This window comes from Aulonocara sp. 'chitande type north' Nkhata Bay, linkage group LG5, assembly GCF_057382095.1.
Source record: "Aulonocara sp. 'chitande type north' Nkhata Bay isolate Kocher_YH1m ecotype deep benthic linkage group LG5, A_spYH_male_GT1.1, whole genome shotgun sequence".
NCBI lineage: Eukaryota > Metazoa > Chordata > Actinopteri > Cichliformes > Cichlidae > Aulonocara > Aulonocara sp. 'chitande type north' Nkhata Bay.
The window spans coordinates 46175003-46196303 of NC_141348.1; the positions used below are offsets into that span (position 1 = coordinate 46175003).

A 21301-nucleotide genomic window follows, 5' to 3' on the forward strand; every position below is an offset into this window, starting at 1 on the left:
AAAAAATTGCACACTTACTAGTTTTGCTTTATTTGTTCAAAACGTCTTGCACCAAATTTACCATACAGTCCATCCTGTGGCACACCTGCCAGGTCTGAACGTCATGGAAATCCACCTAAGACTTCTTAAGAAAACCACAAATGTGGATCTTATGATGATGTTAAAGTGAAAGGTCCTTGAGAGGTATTCTTTAGTGATAACCCCAATTTCACAGATATCCGCCCAAGACTCTGATCTGTGAAATATGTTCTTTGTTTGAAAAGAATAATTGAAGAAACGCCTCAAAAAGTAACTGTTTATTGATAATAACTTTGATTTTAAACAATTAAATATCAGTATCATGTAATGTCACATACAGTATAACGTATTGCACACTATACTCTACACCTACAGGAACTGCTCTGACATTGAAACCCATGCTACGAAGCTCCTGGTGCACAGATTTTGTGCTGATGTTAATTCCAGATGAGGTTTTGGAGTGCTGCTGTCATTGAGTCCAGCAGAGTGTTGCCACTTATATGCACTGTGCACCCACTCTGTGAGACCCCTCTCTGTTGCCATGGTTCTTAATTGTTTCCACATGTACAGCTTATCCAAGCTGACTTGTTGCAATGGTGACGTCCTTTTACAGCATCACACTTGAAGTCAGTGAGCTCAGCGAAAAACAAGCTTTAGCTTTCACAAATGTTTGTAAAGCCGAAGTGCATGGCCAGGTGCTTGGCTTTATACACCTGCGACGATGGGAATGAAAAAATAACTGAAGAGGTGTGGCCCAATAGTTTTGTCTATAAAGTCGATTTTTAACTATAAACTAAGGGTGACTACCATGTATTTATAATAACCATGATACATAAAAAATAAATATAGATGTTATGTTGTTAATTCACATATCATTGCAGATAGTAGCAGTGGTAAGTGAACTGGTTACTTACCACTGCTTACCAGTTTGTTTACACCACTGTGCTATTTTCATATCATGAAAGCCCTCCTCTAAAGGAAGGAGTCTGGTTCTATGTGTGTGGCCACCTTACACTTAGTGGGTGTATTGCTGTGGAAGGAATTCGAGCATTGAGTGAGAATTTGTTTGCATGAGCAGTCCTCATATGATGGTTTGCGCTCACCCTTTGCAATGGTATGCTAATGTTGAAGTCCTGCGTGAGCCTTTATCATCAGAAGGTGTTGGCCGGTGTTTTTGAACAGGCACGGCGGTAATATGTATTTGTATTATGCACAGTGGAGTACTTAGGGCTTTAGTTCAGGCGTAGCCGGCTCATTTATTCCATCTCCTGTAGACCAGTGAGCCTTGTGATCTTTGCTGACTTGCTGTGTATTATTATCAGTGCATTATTATCATCCCGAAATCACCTACTGGAACTACTCCTTCAAAATGTTATTTTGCTAGCTTTAGGCAGTAAAGAGGAGTTATAGCTCTAATAAGAGAAGACTTGGAAAGCTATAGAGTCCTTTTTGGTCCTGTAGATATCTCATAGTTTAATTCAGAACACGCGTCTTTGTGTGGAAATATCTTCTTATCAATAATCTGTGTTCAGGAAAGTTGGGACCTAAATAACTGGTGTAGGATTTTCTTCCATCTCCAACTCATGCATACACACACACACACACACACACACACACACACACACACACACACACACACACACACACACACACTGTACTTGATGATAACCGGAAGGAAGGGTGGGTTTCTGTTCCTGCACCGTTATTTGTTGATGTATCTTTTATCTTTGGGGAAGCATCTCGTCCAACTCCGTCTACTCCCTCAGTGGGAATTTATGGGACCCACCCAGGAAGACGTGCATGGGATTTGTGTTAGTGGATTGTGCGGTATGCAGATAATTGCCATGGTGATTCCTGCATGTAATGGATTGCTTTTTAAAGATTTTTCTGTTTGTGTGTTTGCTCCGTCCCACAGGGTACTGGTACAGACTGATAGGAATCACATTCATGGGTTGTCGCCAACTCAATTTTACTTTCTGCGCTTTTCTTTCCCTCCTGTGAATCTTTTGGTACTCCAGAATCTGTCTGTATAACTTATGACTGCATTTTACCCCTTATGCCCTCACTCTACGGTTTATATGTCAGGTATCTTCTGAAATTCCCCTTTCCCTTTGTCATAAAACGGCTGTGCCATCAGTGAGATAAGTCCATGTGCTGCTGATCAAAAGTAGAGCAGCCATCTCAGTGTTCCAGTTTTTATCACTCGTGCTCTTGTATGTTCAGCATTATAAGGCCAGCTGATTGGTATATGGAAATGATGATGTGGTTCTTTCTAGAAATAAGAGAAAGATCTGCCTGTATAGTTAGATTATTGCAACTTCTTTCAGACAGAAAACGTCGATCCGAGTGTGAGATTTTTGAATAAAAGCCAGCTTTCCTTCATTTATCCAGGTAAAAGTCTTATTAGTGTGAATGCTTGAAAAGCATTCACAGTATTGTTGTTGTAATCTTTATTATTATATTTTATTATTATTATTATCTATTCCGTACGTTTTTTGAAAGCCTACTCCTTCAAAACCGTTCAACTTAGAAAAACCATTCAAACACCATTAGATTCCTATTCTTTTGGACAACATTGCTTCTATTTTTTCTCATTTTTAACATTTATATTTTTAATTTTATTCAACTTTTTTCAACAAAAATTTATAATGTATTTCAATGGGGAGACCCTTCAAATTCTCATTCAACTTCCTCCTCTTTAAACTGTATCTACTTCCACATACATTGACATAGAGCCACCATTCAAACTTTAAAACGAAGACAAGACATTCAACTATTCAACTTGTATTTATCTTTTCAATATCTATTATACTTTTTCTTCAGTTCCAGTTTAAGTTTCATGATGTTTTTTCACCCGTTTCAGAGTTTATAATGGGTGTGTATGGGACGGAATGTTGGGGCTAGAGTGAGGCAGCTCAACTGCTAGAGTGAGAGGAGCAAAAAAATTAATCTTAAAATCTTTTTTAAAACTGCTGCTGTGTCCACAGCGTTTGCTCTACAGGTATGATTTTACCCTCAAAACGTAGCCATGGCTGTCCTCTTTCATCCAATGTGTTTACTATTGTCCTAGGTGTTACGGTTCTTTCATAAATGTCACCAATGCACAGCCTCCTCCCTCCAACTCTTCCATAGACTCTAATGTTAAAACGGCTCAGAAGGTTGGTTTGAAAATCAGAAGAGCATGGTGTTTTTACACTGTCACCACGTCCATATAATAAACTCCACAGGCATGAAAACTGAGAATTAGGTAGAGTGGACATTGCTGCCGCTCACGGTGAAAGAATTTCGTCAATACGACCTATACTTTTCATTTGGGAGCGATTTGTTTCGGCCTGACTTTTCTGTTCATTTTAAGCAGCAAAAGTGAGGCGCATGTCTGTGTACGTGTGTATGGAGCCATTGGGTGCAGTCACTATAGCAACCAGGCTCACACCTGCCTGCTTAACGAGCTCTGCCTGCCACTGTCCCAAGATTCATCTTAAACACTTCTCTTTCAACTGCTGCTGTGTCCACAGTGTTACAGCCATCATTTTACCCTCAAATTGTCGCCATTATTGTTTTCTTTCCAACATCTTGTCTTTCAAAGCTCAGGCATTTAAACTTTTTAAACTGTGTGGATCAAAGTGGAGGGATCACATTTGAGTCATTCAGTGATTCAAAGAATATGACCTTTTAATATTCTTTCAGATGTTTTCTGACTCTAAATGTTCTTTTCTCATTTCTTAGGTTTTTCTAATTTACAATTAAAACATTTTCAGCTTTTTTCCAACTTCTTCTTCTGTGTAACCTTCAGCTTTTAGCAGTTCAGCACTTTTGTTTTCAGGTTAAATTCGGGTTTTTTTTTTTATCTCATTCAATATTTTTAACTTAAATTCAGTAATTATTTCATTTCAATGCATACATTCAGATTCAAGCATTCACACTGCAGTTTCTTCAGAAAATGCACTTTCTAGTTGTGATTGAGATCTTTTTTTCAGGAGAGACGTGACCTAACTGCTGAACTTTCTTTTTTCAAGCACAGTCGACTCACGTCTTTGAGTATTTGCACGAGGGTTAATCTGTCTCCGTTAAATCTGTGATCGACTGGTGATCTGTTCAGGGGTCACGACACTGGCTGGATAAGTGGTTAAGAAAATGGATACATTCAGTAACATTCAGGTCCTTTAAACTGCTACAATGTTTTCTGACAATTAGACACAGGAGACGCAAGTTAACTAAAAAGTGAACTTGGAAAGTAAGTCAAGCAGTTCAGTTAAAAACCTGTTGGTTTTTGTTTTTGTTTTGTTTTTTGTTGAAGCTTACTAAAGCTGCTAATTGACTTTTTAACAGAGCTTATAATTTTAATTATAGAGATAAAGTTATGAGGTTTTGGTGTTATTCGTTTTTAGTCCCCTGTGACAGCTAAAATGCTCACAAAGTTATCTGTTAATTACAGTATGGTAATTAGTTTATGTTGCTAAAAGGGTGTTATTTGTTGTGGGTTTTTTGATGATAATGTTTGCTTTCTGTGGTTTTTTTATTTTAAAAGTGTTTCAGCGATCGATCTTTCAGCTGGTAGGGGGTTTATTTTGAAGTCTCTCGTTATTGCAAATCATGTCACGGAGATTTGACCTCAGTGGAATTTTATTTGAAATGAGACGAGTCAGTCACAACAGCATCACTAAGTCACATATACACAAAACAATATTGATGCAAATAAAATGTAGAAAATTTGATTCATTTCTTTTAAACTACAGCTGCATGTTGTGCTACCTAAAGTGTGGACACGCTCAACGAGAAAATAAAATATGCTCCTGTTTGTTGAGACATTTCTGTTTGTTGTTGTGTCTTTCTCTCTGATTTTTAGAAGGTCTATGGTCCTATACTTTATACACTCTCTGCCCTTTATATGCTTTATTAAAACTACAGTTTGCATAAATTGTAAAGAATCTGAATTTCATGAGCAATTTAATGAATTCTAACACAAATCGAGTCAGACAGGCCAGACACAACAATATAAAATACACATTAAATGATAGCTGAAATAAAATACCAATAGCATGGTTCATAAATATTAAGTGACAACACTCCTCTAGTGGATTGCATCCATTGTTGTCTGACGTTTTATTTTTCACACCTCTCTTATCGTCGCACATCATAACTCCAAAGCATATTCACCCTGTCACAGACAGAGCAATTTTGCATCGATGCAGTTCAGCCTAAAAACCAATGGCACATTACGCTGTCTGATGTGTCTGAGTGTGTCTGCGCTGTCTGCATGCGCATTTGTGGATTTTCACATATTTATAAAATGTATAATTTCCACAGCTATCAGACTTCTGCTGTATTGTGCCTTTTTTCCCCTTTTAGTCGTTCACAAAGTGCTTTACACATTTTGGCTCACACATACTCTCACATAGCACTGGCAACTGAGCTTTCATGCAAGGTACTCGTCTACCATCCCGAACAACTTTGGGTTCACTTTCTTGCTCAAGGGCCCTTTGGCATGCAGACAGGAGGAGGTGGGTGTTGTGTAGGCAGCCCTCTCTTCCCCATACAGACAATTTAATTTGTAAAATAAGAATCAGGAAAGTGTAAATAAAGTGGATGAGGGTTCTATCCTGAATGCGTTTATATCTTCATCTGTCTTTATATTTTGCTTTCTTTCAGACGTCCTATGACCAAAATAGAGATATTAAAGTGAGTTCGTCGTAAGATTCTCAAATAATCGAATTATTTTAATAGATAGTTTTTGTCTTTGATTGCCTTAGTGGCAATTTAAACTCAGTCTGAAATTAGAAGAGACAGTGGCATGTGTCGGCATTCAGTCGGTGCTTGATTTGTTACTTAGCAGAAATATTTAGCTACGAGGGGGCTGTTATTCTCTGCTGTGGTCGATCACACTGAATCCTCAGGGACTCTAACATGACTAGACACATATTGAGGTACTCCATTTGACATCAGACATTTCATCTCCTTAATATAAAGAAATTGCCTGGAACGGGGGCCATTTTTTTTAACTTTGTGTGCTTGATGGATGCAATTTATATTCAGCTATAGTCTGCGCACCTAGCCAAATGAAGGACCTTTATATTTTGAAATCCAGGAAAACACAATCCCTCTCTCATTATAAGAAAATAACAGAGGATGCAGCTGCAAAGTGATGTTAGTCCCATAGTTCCTCTGAGGCTTCGTGTTTACAATCCGGTTGTACACTGTAACAACACAGGGCTGCAAATTACAGAGCCCCCATGGCAACATAGGTGGGAAAAGATCAATAACTCATGGCCACAAGCTGGTAAGGTGTGGGCACATGATAACTCAATTGTGGCTACATGACACTGAATCTGTTGTTTACTGCACACTGGACGAGCTCCATGCATGAAGCATAGATACATTTGATTTGGATTGATCTTATTTTTGCGACGCATCATAATATCCCGCAATGTTTGTCACGCTTGTTGCCAGACGATTGCACCACTCACCTTATCGCTAATGTGCTAATCTCCATAAAGCTTTAGTCTGACATATATATTAGCCTTCAGTCTCTAGGCACAGACTTTCAGAGTAAACAAAACTGTATTTATGAACAAAGCTGTCGATTCCACCTCACAACATTTTTCAAATTTATTGCTGAGCAATGTTTAGCGCGGTCAGTAAATAACATTCTACATCTTGTGGTCACCATTTACTTGTGAGTTTCCTGAGCCTTATTAAAAGGCAATAAGCAGGTTTTTGCTTTAACTCATTGTGAAGTAAATGTTATGCGTGTATAATAACACATGTTGTTAGACTATATATAGAACCTCCTAAAAAGCCTGGATTGGAGAACCAAAACTGGGAAGCTGGATAATGATTTCATTTCCCTGTGAGCTGTTGTTAGCATGGATTCGTAGATCTGCCAAGTTTTTCTAAGCACTCATGGTCACCCCCAGAAATTTCCAATATATGCAAATTATTATTGTTATTTAGTTATTTATTTTTTACAAGTGCTAAATTAAGGACTTGGAGATAAAAGCAGAAGTACTTCACTCACCATCAACCACACAGTCTTAGCTTTATTACATTTGATAGTCATACATGTGCATCTCTTTGTCAGTTGCTACTGTAATGTCTAGCCAACACTCACTTATCTTCCCCTAATGCATTACTAACTTGTGGCCACCCAATAAAATATTAATGCAGAGCAATTATATTTTCCCACCCATGTCACTGGGGAGGAAAATGGAAGAAAACGAGGGAAGTGTTTATGGCGTTTATGGGATGCAGTCAGACTGAGCTTGCACTGTATAACCTTGGTTCAGTTCTCTGAGCACTCATCATTATTTCCTCTCTTAGATTTTGCACAAGTGCGTGATGCTGCAGTAGCCCATTTTCTCTGGTTTGGTTCAGCGTCTTTGGGTTTTAAGAGCAACTCAAGTTGTAGACGTACTGTGACGATGCCAAAAGTGTTCAAAGTAACATATAACAGTTATACTGCTGTGGTGTGGGTGAATATCAAAAGCTTAACTGAGGTCTAATCAATGCAGGTTTTAGGAAGCTGTGTAATAGAAATAGGTTGATAATGGCTGCACTTTAATCATTGTATTTTATTATGGAAAAAGGACTCCCTGAGCCACATTTTACTCAGAGCACAGTGTTCTTCCATTATGACAATCTGCCATTATTTTTAAGCAGTGCTTCAATTAAACCCCCACATAGAGGAAACAACTCAGCCAGTGTGCTTAAATACTGAACCTTCCACTTCCATTTGTATTCAGCTTCTTATCGTGACCTCCCTCTGTAGCGCACTCTGCCTCCCTGCTCTTTATTAGCTGTCACAAAAAAATGCAGGTCATATCATGGGCGTTCGCCTGGGAGCTCGAGCTGTTCTTAACTTTCAGAAGATTTCTGCCAAAAGATGCCAGGCACAGCTCCTCCCGAAGACCCTGCTTTTCATCTGCTGCTCGTTTTTTTCATGCAAAAGGTTCTTGAAAGGAGCTGAAATATACTCGTGCTCAAAATAAAGAAAAGATGGCGCAATCTAAACCGCATATTGATGTTATAATGAGCAGAGAAGTGAAATATTGACAAAATGTCGATACATTCAGCTAGGCAGGTTTCAATTAGTACTCTGTACCCCCAACAATACACTTTACAGTTTGAGATGACGGGTTTATTGATTGGTTGGTTGGTTGGTTGATTAAGTTTTTTCTTCTCCTCTCACAGAACACACAGACTGTTCTTTATTAATTACTTTACTAGAGTTGAATCTAAATCAGAGGTTATATAGTAAAGGACAATGGACCTGCTCAGTATTGATTGACATTTTCTGTGGTAAGATACTGGGTATCTCTCCCCATTAGATGACCAGATGTGGAGCAAACAATGTTACAGTTGTCAGCATGGCAGATAAATGTTACCGTGTGAGACGGATAATTCTGCCAATCGGTGTAATTACTTTGATGTTTAAAAGGATAATTGCATTCCTGAATATGAGTGATTGGCATCTTGTTGTGTAAAGTGCTTGAATTCATGACACATTATTTATTTTTTAAACATCTGTGGAAATTGTTGTTACATTTTTAGTGGCCAAGATCAGTTGTTACAGAACAAAAATGCACATCTGAGCATTCACATCAAAATTTGTCAAATGAGAAAAAGGAAAATGTGATTTTAAAATAGTCTTTATAGAGAAAGTGAAGCCTGATTTAGGTAGACAGCTGTACAAAGATTATTGTGAAACGTGCACATGCTGCGTGATGTCAGTGTGTACAGAGCCATGATGTGATAATTACCATCTCATGTCTCTCTCTCAGCGTTCAGCATCATAATCTGATTCAACCACTCACGAGGTGTCTTTTGTCTGGGAAGATGACAGCCATAACCCCCCCCCCCCCCCCCCAAAAAAAAAAAAAAAAAGCAGGAGTAATTATGACACTCAGAGGAGCCCTACGTGCCACTTCCTGTTCAGGCCGGCAGGTTTAGCAATCAGACAACTGGCACTTGATATGTTGTGAATTGTGGCAGTTTTATCTGTCTGGGAAGACTAACTGTGTAATCCCAGGCATTGTTACATCATCACCATCTTCCGTCACAACAATCCCCACCTCACCCTTCGCCCATTCCTCTGTATTTCCAAGGTCAGTTGAGTAACATCCTGGCTGGGCTGATAATTTGAGAGATTGTCCCTGCAGAGATGCATCACGATTATACTGCAGGATTAATGGATTGTAGATTGATTGGTGATGTCCCTTTAACTAAAAGGTTAAGTTGAAGTGCACCTGCAGCCTCTTCAGCAATTAAAAGGAATTAAGGTATATAGGGTGTTGTCGTGCTTTTAACCTGGATCTGTTAATTTGTTTATTCTCCAAACAGCCGAATAACCACGCAACACACGTGCCTCACAAGCGGCGAAAGAAACGAAAAGATCTTTCAATTCTCAGCCACAAAATGGACTTTAATTATGCGAAAGCAAGGGGATAAATTTATAAAAGGAAGTGCAGTTTTTCAAAGCACTCGAAGACATCCTGGAAGTGTATGTGCAACGTTCAGCTTTATTGATATTCCTTTTCTTCACTTTGCCAACAGTTCGTTACCTGCTGAGGAACAATGTGAGTCCAGACCTCTGCAATGAAGACGGCCTTACAGCTCTGCATCAGGTAAGATTATCTGTCTCCACCTGTCCTTCTTTATGTCCATCTTTGACTTTTCTGATGCGTTTTAACTCTGCCTGTTTTTTTTTAAAGAAGATTAAGAACTTGATGTATAATTTGAGTCTCATTTTTTAATCCACTTTTTTTATACTGATTGTTGAATTTCCTGATTAAGACATGCAGAATATGTCAGTATTTTACGAGCATTTTTTAGTCATATACACCCCCAGCTCTAAAAAAGTTGGGATGCTGTGAAAAATAAAGCTATATTTTATTCACGATTGAACATAATCGACAAATATTAAGACAAATATTACCTCATATTGAATTTGATGGTGGCGATAAATCAAACAAAAGCTGTAAGGGTGCAACAAAAGGCTGGAAAAGTTAAAAGAAACAGCTGGACAAACATTTTTCAACTGATTACTGGTTATTTGGTAACGGATCCAACAGGTTCTATTGTGAATACAATATGGATTTATGAGATTTGCCAGTCATTAAAGTCTGGTTATATTTATTTTTCATGTGAAATCCAAACATGTTTGGAATTCGGTTTATATGCAGCCCTTTTAAAAATATGCACCTCAGTGGAGTATTCCTGTATTTTGTGACAGTCTCTTACCTCTACCACTGAGCTTCAAGAAGCAAAAAAAGGCACCAACTGGGGAAGTGAAAATAATAATTAGGTAGAGGAAATGTTCAGAAAAATGCACCGTTAATCATTTTAATTGGGGCAGCGCTGACATTTACTATTGTTAGACACATAATATGTGTAAAACGTTTTTTAATCTCTTTGTTTTGATCATGTGTTTTTCATTGAACGCTGTAACATCAAGGCTTTTTCTACCTCCACCATCACCATCTCTTTGTTGAAATGTAAATGGTAAAATGGCCTGTATTTATATAGCGCTTTACTAGTCCCTAAGGACCCCAAAGCGCTTTACATATCCAGTCATCCACCCATTCACGCACACATTCACACACTGGTGATGGCAAGCTACATTGTAGCCACAGCCACCCTGGGGCGCACTGACAGAGGCGAGGCTGCCGGACACTGGCGCCACCGGGCCCTCTGACCACCACCATTAGGCAACGGGTGAAGTGTCTTGCCCAAGGACACAACAACCAAGACTGTCCAAGCCGGGGCTCGAACCGGCAACCTTCCGATTACAAGGCAAACTCCCAACTCTTGAGCCACGATCGCCCCTAATGTAATGAAATAATTTCCAGAGAGGTTTGCCTGGGTGGGAATTAATGTTTGAGGTTTTCTGACATTGAAAAAATGATTTTTAATAGTCCGGAAATGAGTTCAGTTTTGGGGAAATGAATCATTTTTTGCCGTCGGATATTCATAGAGGATGTGAGGCCTGTTTTCACTTGCTAATGAAAGCTATTACTGACATGATAATCAAAGCTTCCCCCTCAACCAAATCAATTCTGCGTGTCACTTTTCATTTTAAACTTCTCAGTAAACAAAGTCAGCCTTTGAATTTAAAAAATAAACTTTTTTGTACCCCAGTTGTAGGTTTTCTGACATCGCCATTATTCAGTCCCAGCGTCCATCGCTGAGCTGAAAGATTCCTGGAAACATGGGAGCAGGAGAGAACATTTTATTTTGCAGAAAGCTGGATTATTGAAGGAGCAGGATGGCCATAAACTTGCTGGTATAGCTCACTGCATCGGTTTGTTTGTCCCTCCTGAGCTGAAATGTCAATTGCTGAAGCAGCTCGTAGAGTAAACTCTAGATTTTATTTAGGTCTGGATGGCAACTTTATGGGTGAAAAAGCAGTTGTTTACAATGTGGAAGTCATCAAACTTTCTCAACCTTCCCCAAGTGGGGTCACATTTTAATGTAAAATAAAAACAAATCTGACTTCCTGAGTGATGACATTTAAACATTTCAGAAGGCCCGATGCTTATTTATGACTTTGGCTTCCCCTCTGCTCTTTAGCTCCTCGTCCCCCGCTCTTCTCGTTTGTCTCCTTGTGCAATTTCAGTGTACCCCTGACAGTTTATGTCCTCTCTCCTTCTTTAGCTTCTCAGTCTGCTTCAGCTCGAACAGCCGTCCTTTTCTCTCTCTCCTGGTTGTTCACAGCCTAATATCCAGGCTCCTGCTGAGAGGCGGTGAAATGAACAGGGGAAGAGAAAATTGAAGTCCATCAGTCACCAACAGTGTGAATGCTGTTTTTAAAAGTGGTGGGCTGCCAAGAGATCAGATTGACTTTTCAGCTTTGAATGTGTGTGTACCTGGTAATCTGCTATTTGGATGGGTCAGCCAGTGTCTTCAAGATGAGACCTTTTCGTGACTATGAATAGCAACACGCATACAGACACACACGCGCACACATGCATGCGCTCACACTGTAAAAAATTACAGTCACACAAAGGAAATTCACACAAATGCTCTTCTGTGTTCATTTTGTCATCTTGTTTTTCAGAAGCTAGATTAAGCAGAGACAGTAAACTAGATACTGAAATGGATGTTGGGGAAAGAAATGAGTGTGAGAACACACACATACACACACATACAGACACACACAGACACCCGACAGAAGGTGAGATAAATGAAGGAAGGTAGCAGTGATGTTCTCTAAATGAAGTGTCATACCTGTCCTGGACTGGTCTCGCTTCACTGACTCGAGACATTAATCAGGAGGCGTCCTGCAGGGGGTCACTGTATGTACAATAACACAACTACACACACTGCAGTATTTACTACAGTTTTTTCGATGAATGCATCCAGATTCCTTTAGCTGGGATGTCTAAAATCAGCGTACATGCATTTGTCTGTTTGCGTAAATGTGAGTGGAGCGTGGACACGAAACACAGCCTCAGTCCTTCATTTTAAGGAAAACTGCTGTATTGGAAGTAGTAGCCTGCCAGTTCAGAGGGCTCACCCTGAAAATATCTGAGGGGGAAAAACTTGCTTTCACTGTTTCTGTCTGCTAAGTATATGCACATGCACAGTATTACAGTACTGCCATACAGGCAATAACAGTTTTACTCTACAGTGATTTGCAGCATTTAAACATGTTTACTGCTCTTTTATTTCATAAGTTCTGACATCCAGAGTTCAAATTAGCACCCAGCAAACTGCCAAATGTGGGTAAATGTTCCATTTAGTGGATGAGCCTCAGGGGTGTAGCTTCCACTCTGGTGGGTAAATGTTCGTGCCAAAATAATCATGTAATAAAACACAGCGGTGAGAGCCTCTAATGTGTTCTGGTGTCATTTTCAAGCACCCTGCTATAGGGGGTCAAGTGTGACAAGTTTGATGAGGAAGCTTGTCGAGTACAATAATAAAGCATACACTGGGGGAAAATCATTATTTGATCCCCTGCTGAATTTGTATGTTTGCTCACTTACAAAGACATGAAAGGTTTTATGGTGGTTTCATTTTAAGGGACAGAGATAGAATATCAACCAAAACTCCAGAAAAAACACAATTTCAGCTTTTTTTTTTCTTTTTAAAGTTAAAATTTAATCCCAACCAAACATGGCCTAGTAGTTGGAGAAAGCCTTGTTGGCAAGTGGTAAGACATTTCTTGTCTCATCTCAGCTGGGAGTTTGGCCCACTGCTCTTCTCTAAATTCTCTAAATCTTTTAGGACAGCAGTCCCCGACCCCCGGGCCATAAGACGTTTGGTACCGGGCCGCGAGAGTTGAGGCCCGGGTTAAAATCTATGGCTTTCAGGGTTTTAATTGGTTTTTAGCGTTATTTTTTTTTTAAATGGTTTTTATTATTAACTCTGTTTCCCTCGGTCTTTTCCCGTGTGTTATGAATAAATCTTCCTTTTTTTGGTACCGCTACTGGTTTTATTTTGTTGTATTTATCTGCGACACCTTAAAGACCTATAATTCAATTCAATTTAGCTGCCTTTAAAGGAAAATATTGTCAGACATAAACCGGTCCATGGTGCAAAAAAGGTTGGGGACCGTTGTTTTAGGAAGCTTCAGGTCTGAAGACTGGCTAAGCCACTGCTTCAGCCACTCCTTTGTTGCCTTTGTGATATGTTTTAGGTCATTGTCATGCTGGAAGACCTTGTCTCATTCACACTGGTCCCTCCATGTGGAAAAGTTGCCCTGTACCACTAGCAGAAAAATAGTCCAAAGCATGTTTCCGCCTCCATGCTTGACTGTGAGGATGATGTTCTTTGGGTAATACTCAGTTTCTCTTTCTCCAAACACATTCGAGTTTGATTGATCGATTGATTGTATCTGTGGGCCACAAAGGCATAGACGTTGACCTCCACTAATCAAAGACATCGCTGTTTCAATTTAGGATTGTGGCTTTATTTCTTTTCGTGAATAAAACACGTTTATGTTGAAACGAGGGGGAGCTCACACCATTGTTTCACAGAGCTGTAGCTCATAGTAAGTCTGCGTTTAATGGTTACGTAATCGCTCATAGTTATTGGGATTTTTACATCAAAATCTCCCTGCTGAGCTCCGTACTCTATGTAAAGGGTTAGAGTGAGTCAAAACATTAATATCAGACACCTAGCACACTGTTGTAGGCCCTTGTTAGCTTCAAGCATAAATCCTTAGTTATTTACCGTTTGACGTTTTGTTTTCTTGCTGAGAGTTAGATAAAAGATAAAACTTTCATGCCTCTGTGGTAAATATGAGCAGCGGTTTAGTTTAGCATAAAGACTGAAATCGGGGGAAACCACATTCATGGCTCTGTGTAAAATGAGCACTTTGTTTTTCTGTATGATGCAACAAATGAATCACCTCATCCAACCCTTCTGAATTTGTCTTAGCTTTTTTCAGAAACAGACACTGTTTGTCTTCCTGACGCCCTGAGTGAACGCTGCTGCCCTATTGGAATATTATCTACATATATGTGTTATGTACCATAAATCGTATCCGTTTCTTTTGTTAAGGTGATGTTATAACCTTTGGAGTGCTTTACAGTATCTGAAATCTGCAGTTAATGGAGGTAAACAAGGATATTTTTGATTTGAAGCTATTCTGAGGTAGAGGAAGGCAGCGTTTTTTCTATTTTTCTTTTTTCCTAAACACACCTGCCTTGTGTTGTCCCATATTTGGGCGAGCCACAGCTGTTTTCCGGCTCTGAGTGTTTTGCTCGGTGGGGGCCTCCATGTTGTCGAGTGGGCACGATGACCCCGAACAGCAACAGACTGCTGGAGTTGCATTAAAAAAACATTAGCTGTGTTCAGGCAGATATTTATGCAGGGAGACCGACTGGTAGCGATATGACTGATGCTCGTGCCGTATAATCATTTGCAGGGTTTGATCAGGCTGAGCTGTAAAATTGTGAGTCGGCATTCCTGTGTGGTTCCACACTCTTCATTAGTCATTCAGCTCTTCATTACTTCAGCCTTGGAGGACTCAGACACGCCAGCCATTCGACATCATCTTCTTATACTCTGCTTCCAAAATTCAGTAATAACCTGCTTTCTTTCTTATTAATATACTTTCTTTGATATACTATACTTTTATATGCATTTTTTTCTTTGGAGATGCAGTATGATGCCTGTGAGATGGAGGCGGGGGAAAAAACCCAGAGGAAATGAGACACGGGAGGCGTTTAAATTGTGTTGCACTCCTGAAATCTGCTTTTCAGGCTGTATATGGTGATCCATTGATGCCCCACTTCTTAATCCATTTCATTTAATTCTCTGCAGTTCATCAACAAGGCATCTCTATTTTTATTCATTCATATTAATGTACTCTTTATTATTTGGATTAGTTCCTCTAGCTATAGTAAAATATAAACCCCCTTCAGCCTCTAGTCTCCTGCTATATCAGCTGTAGTCTCAGCGGGCTGGCCCTGCTCTTGCTCACTTAACCCCTCGGTATTTTGATTTAAGTACGAGGCCCGTCACCGTCTGCCCTCTCTGCCCCTATTCAAATACTTGGTCTTATTTCCTCATCGTTTCGCTCCTCGACCCGAGCTGTGGTCCTCTCAGCCCACGGTAAGACTGTTGCCGTTGTTTTCCAGGCACACAGAAATAATCTGGGCCTTTGTTTGAACCATGCTCCCATTCTCAGTGCTTTGCATGAATGGCACATTATTTTCCTCTTTGCTTCATTGTCTTTACTTTCGTAGCTCGTGGGTGAAAGTGTGTGTTTTTTGTTTGTCACAGGAAATGAGATTAGCCAAGCAGTTAGCTAGCAGGTGGACTTAAGCATGTGGGTGTATTCAGAAGGCTGGAGAGATTAGCCTAGATGTTAGCTGCTGTGTGTAGGTTGCAGCCTGTTCTTCTGATTCTGATGACATCTGTCAGGACGTTGCCGCCGGCTGGAATAAGCCAACACAGTGTACTGAATGTCTTTGACAAGCTTGTGTTCACTTTTTTTTAAATTATCTCTTGCAACTTGCCAATTACCAGACTCGGATGGAAAATGAAACCCATAAGTTGTTCACTGAATTACCAGTTTATCAATTTATCACCATATATGCTCACACATGCATCAACTGACACGCGCACGTTTAAAAAAAAAAAAAAAAGATGTGTGACTCATGCACTTCTGTCTTTTCCTTTGAATTTGGTTTCTTTTCTAACATTAACACCGGAAGTCATTGACATACATAGAGCAGCCTTCACAGAATACCACTTCTGCTTTTGGCAGCATCAGAAGGAGGTCATAAAGATACTTTGTTCCTTCCTGCTAATTTTGTCTGATGCCTCGCTATTTGCATCATTGATAGTAAAGGAAAAATTGCATCATGAGAAAAAGAGAAACGTCTGAGCGCACCTCCTCCGGCGCTCTGCGACTGGGTCCTGGATCTCCAGGCTATAGCCATTTTGTGTGTGTGTGTGTGTGTGTGTGTGTGTGTGTGTGTGTGTGTGTGTGTGTATATGGACTTATTATTAGTCCAAGGCCAATAATAAGTTTGGATTGTTTCACTTCATATTTAGTCCAACATTGACTTACCAGACTTCTTGTTTCACTTCCTGGTTAAAACCACTGATATTTTTATTTTGGGGTAGCAGCACAAGAATCATACATTTACTAAGTTTGCTAACTTTACCATCAGAAGAAACCCCGTTGCTTTAAACTTGTATTTGGTTCTTTCAAACCATATCTCTGTCTTAATTGTTGATTATGTTTTTATGTTGATGATGATCAATCCATCCAAAATGATCATTAACTAAACAGACAGCCTGTAAGGTTTTCTGCAGATCAGGTGCAAAACCTCATTTCGTAACTTCTCATCGATAATCTTCAGAATGAAAATCTTCCCCTGCACTAAAACGTTTCTGAAAGGATGTGTTTGTCAGTTCGACATGTTTCCAGTCAGCATTCTTTTTTTTCTTCTTTGCATCCATTTTACCTCTTATCTGTCTTCCTGCTGCCTGTCCTCGGCATCTGTGCTGTAATTTCATTTCCTCTCTTGTGCTGTATATTAATTCACGTACTCCCCCACCATCACACGCTCGTGTCAGATGTGCCTTATCTGAGCAGCCTTGTAAGTCAACACTACAAAACTCCAAAGAATGTACACAAATCAGTTTCTCTTACGTCAGTGTGGTTTAAGTCTTTTTTTTTTTTTTTATTGTTGTTCGAGCATTAAGATTAAAGTTTTATCAGAGAGCTGGAAGGCAGCGTCAGAGAGGGAGTGCAAGTAATGGAAAGAATGGAGATTGAGGGTTTGTTTTAGAGCCAGAGGGGATGTACTGTATGGGGTACAGAAGGTAACAGTCTGAGCTGTCACATCATCTCACAGACACAGCTGAGCTATAGTTGGTTTCATGACATAGATAAATGATCCTAAAGGGATTTTCTTTATGGTCAAATGTAACACAGGTTTCTGGTCTCCGAGTTTGAGTAGAGTAGGCTGCTAATTCTTCTAAAATTACTTGAAAGCAGGGACTCTATGTAAATGATGCTGAAGAATGGAGTCTGCGGTTGTTGTTTACATATCCCAAAGTGACTTTCTTCTGTCTTCTAATCTGCCCCTCATGCTTCTTCTTCTTGGCATTTCTCTCCAGTTGGCTTATAGTTATGTTTTTGCCTCGCTCTGTATTATTGCCTTCCCTTCTTTCACTCCTACTCTGAGATACTAGAAATCTCTGGAGATTGCACTTTAGCTCATCTTTTATGCAAATCCACAAAAAGAAAAAATCTCTCTGCACCTCGACCTCCCAACGTTTATATGATGATTATGGTGGAAATTCAAAGATGAGGGGGAAATTTGAGAAGTCCTGACGTTCATTCTAACCGCTGCTAAAAGACGATGCAGAGTGTAAAAAGGGAGCCACTGGCATTACTGGGTATAGTTATTAAGTGGAAAAAGTGAAAACTGCTTCGCGGGTGTAACAGAGACATTAGAGAGAGATGGAGAAAAACATTTTACTAACTACTTTACACCCCTGACATTAAAACTTTTTTATACTTAATTTGACATTTTAGCTTAATTACTTAAGCTCTGTCACCACTGTTGCACGGGTGCTTTTAGCTGCTTTCAGCTGCTCCCTTATTTCCCAAGGGATCAACACAGCTGGGTTTAGGTCTCCTCCTGGCCTCCAGCTGGGGATGTTTCATGCATTAAAACAACTGTGTTAACCACTACACCTCAGAGCCACTGTCAACTAGGGGGCCAAGTCCTGTTGATTCTCTCTCGCTCCTTTTATAACTGACATAATTTACTTTTCCCAAATCTTGTCCTTTTCCCCCCCTACCTCTTAAAACAGCTTTGATAAGTTCGACTCTTAAGAAGACCCTTTCAACCAAAATAATTACCATACATTACTCTTCTTTCAAAAACAAACAAACAAAAAAGAATGTTGCTCTGCAGAGTTATTCATACCCTACTAACAATCATCTCACAATTTCAGTCTGGTTTTCGGCCAGTTCACAGTACAGAGGCACCCCTGGTCAAGATCACAAATGATCTTCTGATGGCAGCCGACTCTGGGTTGCTTCTTGATCTGAGTTCTGCCTTTTGATACAATCTCTCATGATATTCTTTTAAAGAGATTAAAGTCTGGTCAAGTCTGTTGTAAGTCTGTAAAGCATGTATAGTGAAAACTTTTCAATTCACAACCTTGCCCAGTTGTTAGTGGTGTAACAACTGGGCAACTAAAACTTTTTTTGAACAAATGTGCTAAGCTCGCTCTGTGCGTTGCCACTTCTCAAATCGTTCCTCCTTCCCAGATCAAGAGCTTAGTTGCTGTTTTCCATAATGCCTTAAATTTTGAAACGCACATCAATAATATCACTCAGCCTGCATATTTCTACCAATGTGATATTGGTCGGCTTCATACATCCTGTACATCAGTACTGATTTTCTTGGACGTGCTCTGGTTATATATCATATTTATTAAAGTAAAAATCTTAAACTTCTCTATAGGGTTCAGCTGTTCATAGCCAGAACTCCTTCCATAGAACGTATTACTCATTTCCTTCAGCAGCTGCATTAATTTTAAGATTTTTGCTTCTTACTTTCAACTCTCTCCACAATCTCGCACCTTCATTTTTCTCTCACTTTCTGCACATTGCCATTCCTTCCTGTACTCTCCTCTGTTACTCTTATTATACCAGCTGCCTGGCTGTCCACCTTGGGCTTTTGAGCTTTCTACCAAAAAGCTTTCCGCCTTCTTTCGAGCTCTCTCCTGCACCACATTTGCAACATTGATCCTGTCCCTGTCTTTAAAGCCAGCCTGAAAACATCTCTGAAAACATGTCTATGCTGTTTGATTTTGGTGTGTTGTGAATTTTAATTCTATGCTGTCTTGCAGCTGTTATTTTATCCATACTGTGGTTTTGTTCATTGCTCGTAAGTTGTCCTCGACCATCTTGAAAGGTACCAAATGTAATATTAGAGGTGAAAATTTAACAGAATATTTCAATAAAATTTGCAGCATTTCTGACAGTTCAGGAAAAAAAAATACTGAACATCAGTGACTGCAGCTTGCAGACAGCAGCATTTATTAGTGCAACAAAATGAACGCATTTTCCATCCTTCTGTTCTCCAGTGAGCTCATGGATCATAGACGCCCTGATTCAAAATTGGAATCTGTTGCCACAAGGTGCCAGCAGCAGTAATATAGTGCAATATTAGAGATACAGGTATACATACAAAGCATAAGCACAAAAGTATCCCAGGTAGTCTTTTCCACTGAAATGCTCAACATTTCAACAGTAACAATAACTCAAGTAATTTAACCTTGTAACTCTTCAGGACCCTGCACTATGCTTGCACATAATAAAATTGAAATGGAAAATCCCTAACCTGTAACCTCTAACCCTAACCCATCAAACATTTGCTCTTTTGTTGGAGGTTGTTAAAGTTCACTATTTACTAAATCATCATTGGAGGCTGACACGCTGCTCTCGTTGTTGGGCATGCCTGGGCTTTAAACACTGTTCTGCACTGTGCCATTGATATTATGATATGACAGTTGTATGTCACAGAAAAATTTACTGATATTATTCCTACCATCACTGTTGTTATACTACGCCATTATGCTTGTGATTAAACCATAGACGGCAGATTTAAGTTGTTAGTTAATGAGTGAGTGGTTTCATAGTGACATTTGACCCTCGTAGTCACATCTAGTTCTTTAAAACCAAGATGGCGAAAGTATAATTGCTTCACAACAAGCCTCCAGAAACCCATGGATGATGTTACAGTACAGGGTGGGCCATTTATATGGATACACCGTAATAACATGGGAATGGTTGGTGATATTAAAGTCCTGTTTAAACATTGTGAGTTGTAAATCCATCTTGAGGAGTTTGCCCCCTCACATATACTAATGTGCCACAAACAGGACTTTAATATCACCAACCATTCCCATGTTATTACGGTGTATCCATATAAATGGCCCACCCTGTACTTAGCTTCTATATTGTCTGCGGATTAAACATCAAATCCACCTTAAATGCCATATTAAGCAGTTAATGAGTAAATTATTACCAACAGTCCATTCTCTTATTCCAGATTGAATAATTACCTGCACAGACAGATGCCAGAAACTATCATTTCTTATTAAGAATGAGAAATTATTGTTGTTGTCTCATGCTTTCTTGCTTTGTGGTAGATCTTTGTTCTGTCTTCACTGAGATATTTGAATGCTAATCAATCAAATCACATCAAGAAATTATGTTTTTTTTTGTTTTCGTTTTTTTGTTTGTTTCAGAACCTTCACAGTGGCATGTGGAGTGGATGGTGTTCAAAAGTCATGAGTTCTGTTTAGAAGCCAGGGGACTGGAAGCCAATATGAAGAAAAATGGCTTAAAGGGATGTTGGCCTTTAAGGAAAGGGAGCTTTGTATGAGAGAGTGAGGCTGACAGGCTTTACTAAGGAAAAGTAATATGGAGCACAGCAGGTTCACTCTAATTAAACTGCTTATATACAAGTAAAATGACCTATAGCCGCTTAAAAATAAGCATACAGTTGGTTTAACAGAAAATGTCTATTTTTTTTCTGCTCAGAAGTGATTAGCATCGTATAACTAGCGCATAGGTTTAACCTGTGCATGCAACAAAATGTTTCCTTGTAGATTATATTCTCAAGTAAACAATTCGCAATCAGATGAAATAAAGAAGAGCCGAAAAACCCTCACGTTTGAGAAGACGGTGCAAAAAAATGTCACTTTAGAAAGTGTTAAACTGCAGAAAAGTAGAGTCTATCAATAATCTGAAGACATGGGATGGTGAGCTAACAGAAAATTGTAGTTCACAAACTTTGAC

The 21301-nt window shown here is 39.4% G+C and overlaps 1 protein-coding gene across 3 annotated transcripts in view; it reads left to right on the forward strand.

The window, feature by feature from the left end:
- LOC147331499 (protein phosphatase 1 regulatory inhibitor subunit 16B-like) overlaps window positions 1–21301 on the forward strand; it is a 95245-nt gene that overhangs the window by 47485 nt on the left and 26459 nt on the right. For all 3 annotated transcript variants that reach the window (XM_086293868.1, XM_086293869.1, XM_086293870.1), the window contains exon 3: window positions 9568–9638. In XM_086293868.1, coding sequence (XP_086149994.1) covers window positions 9568–9638 — 71 coding nt within the window. The remainder of the gene's footprint in view (window positions 1–9567; window positions 9639–21301) is intronic.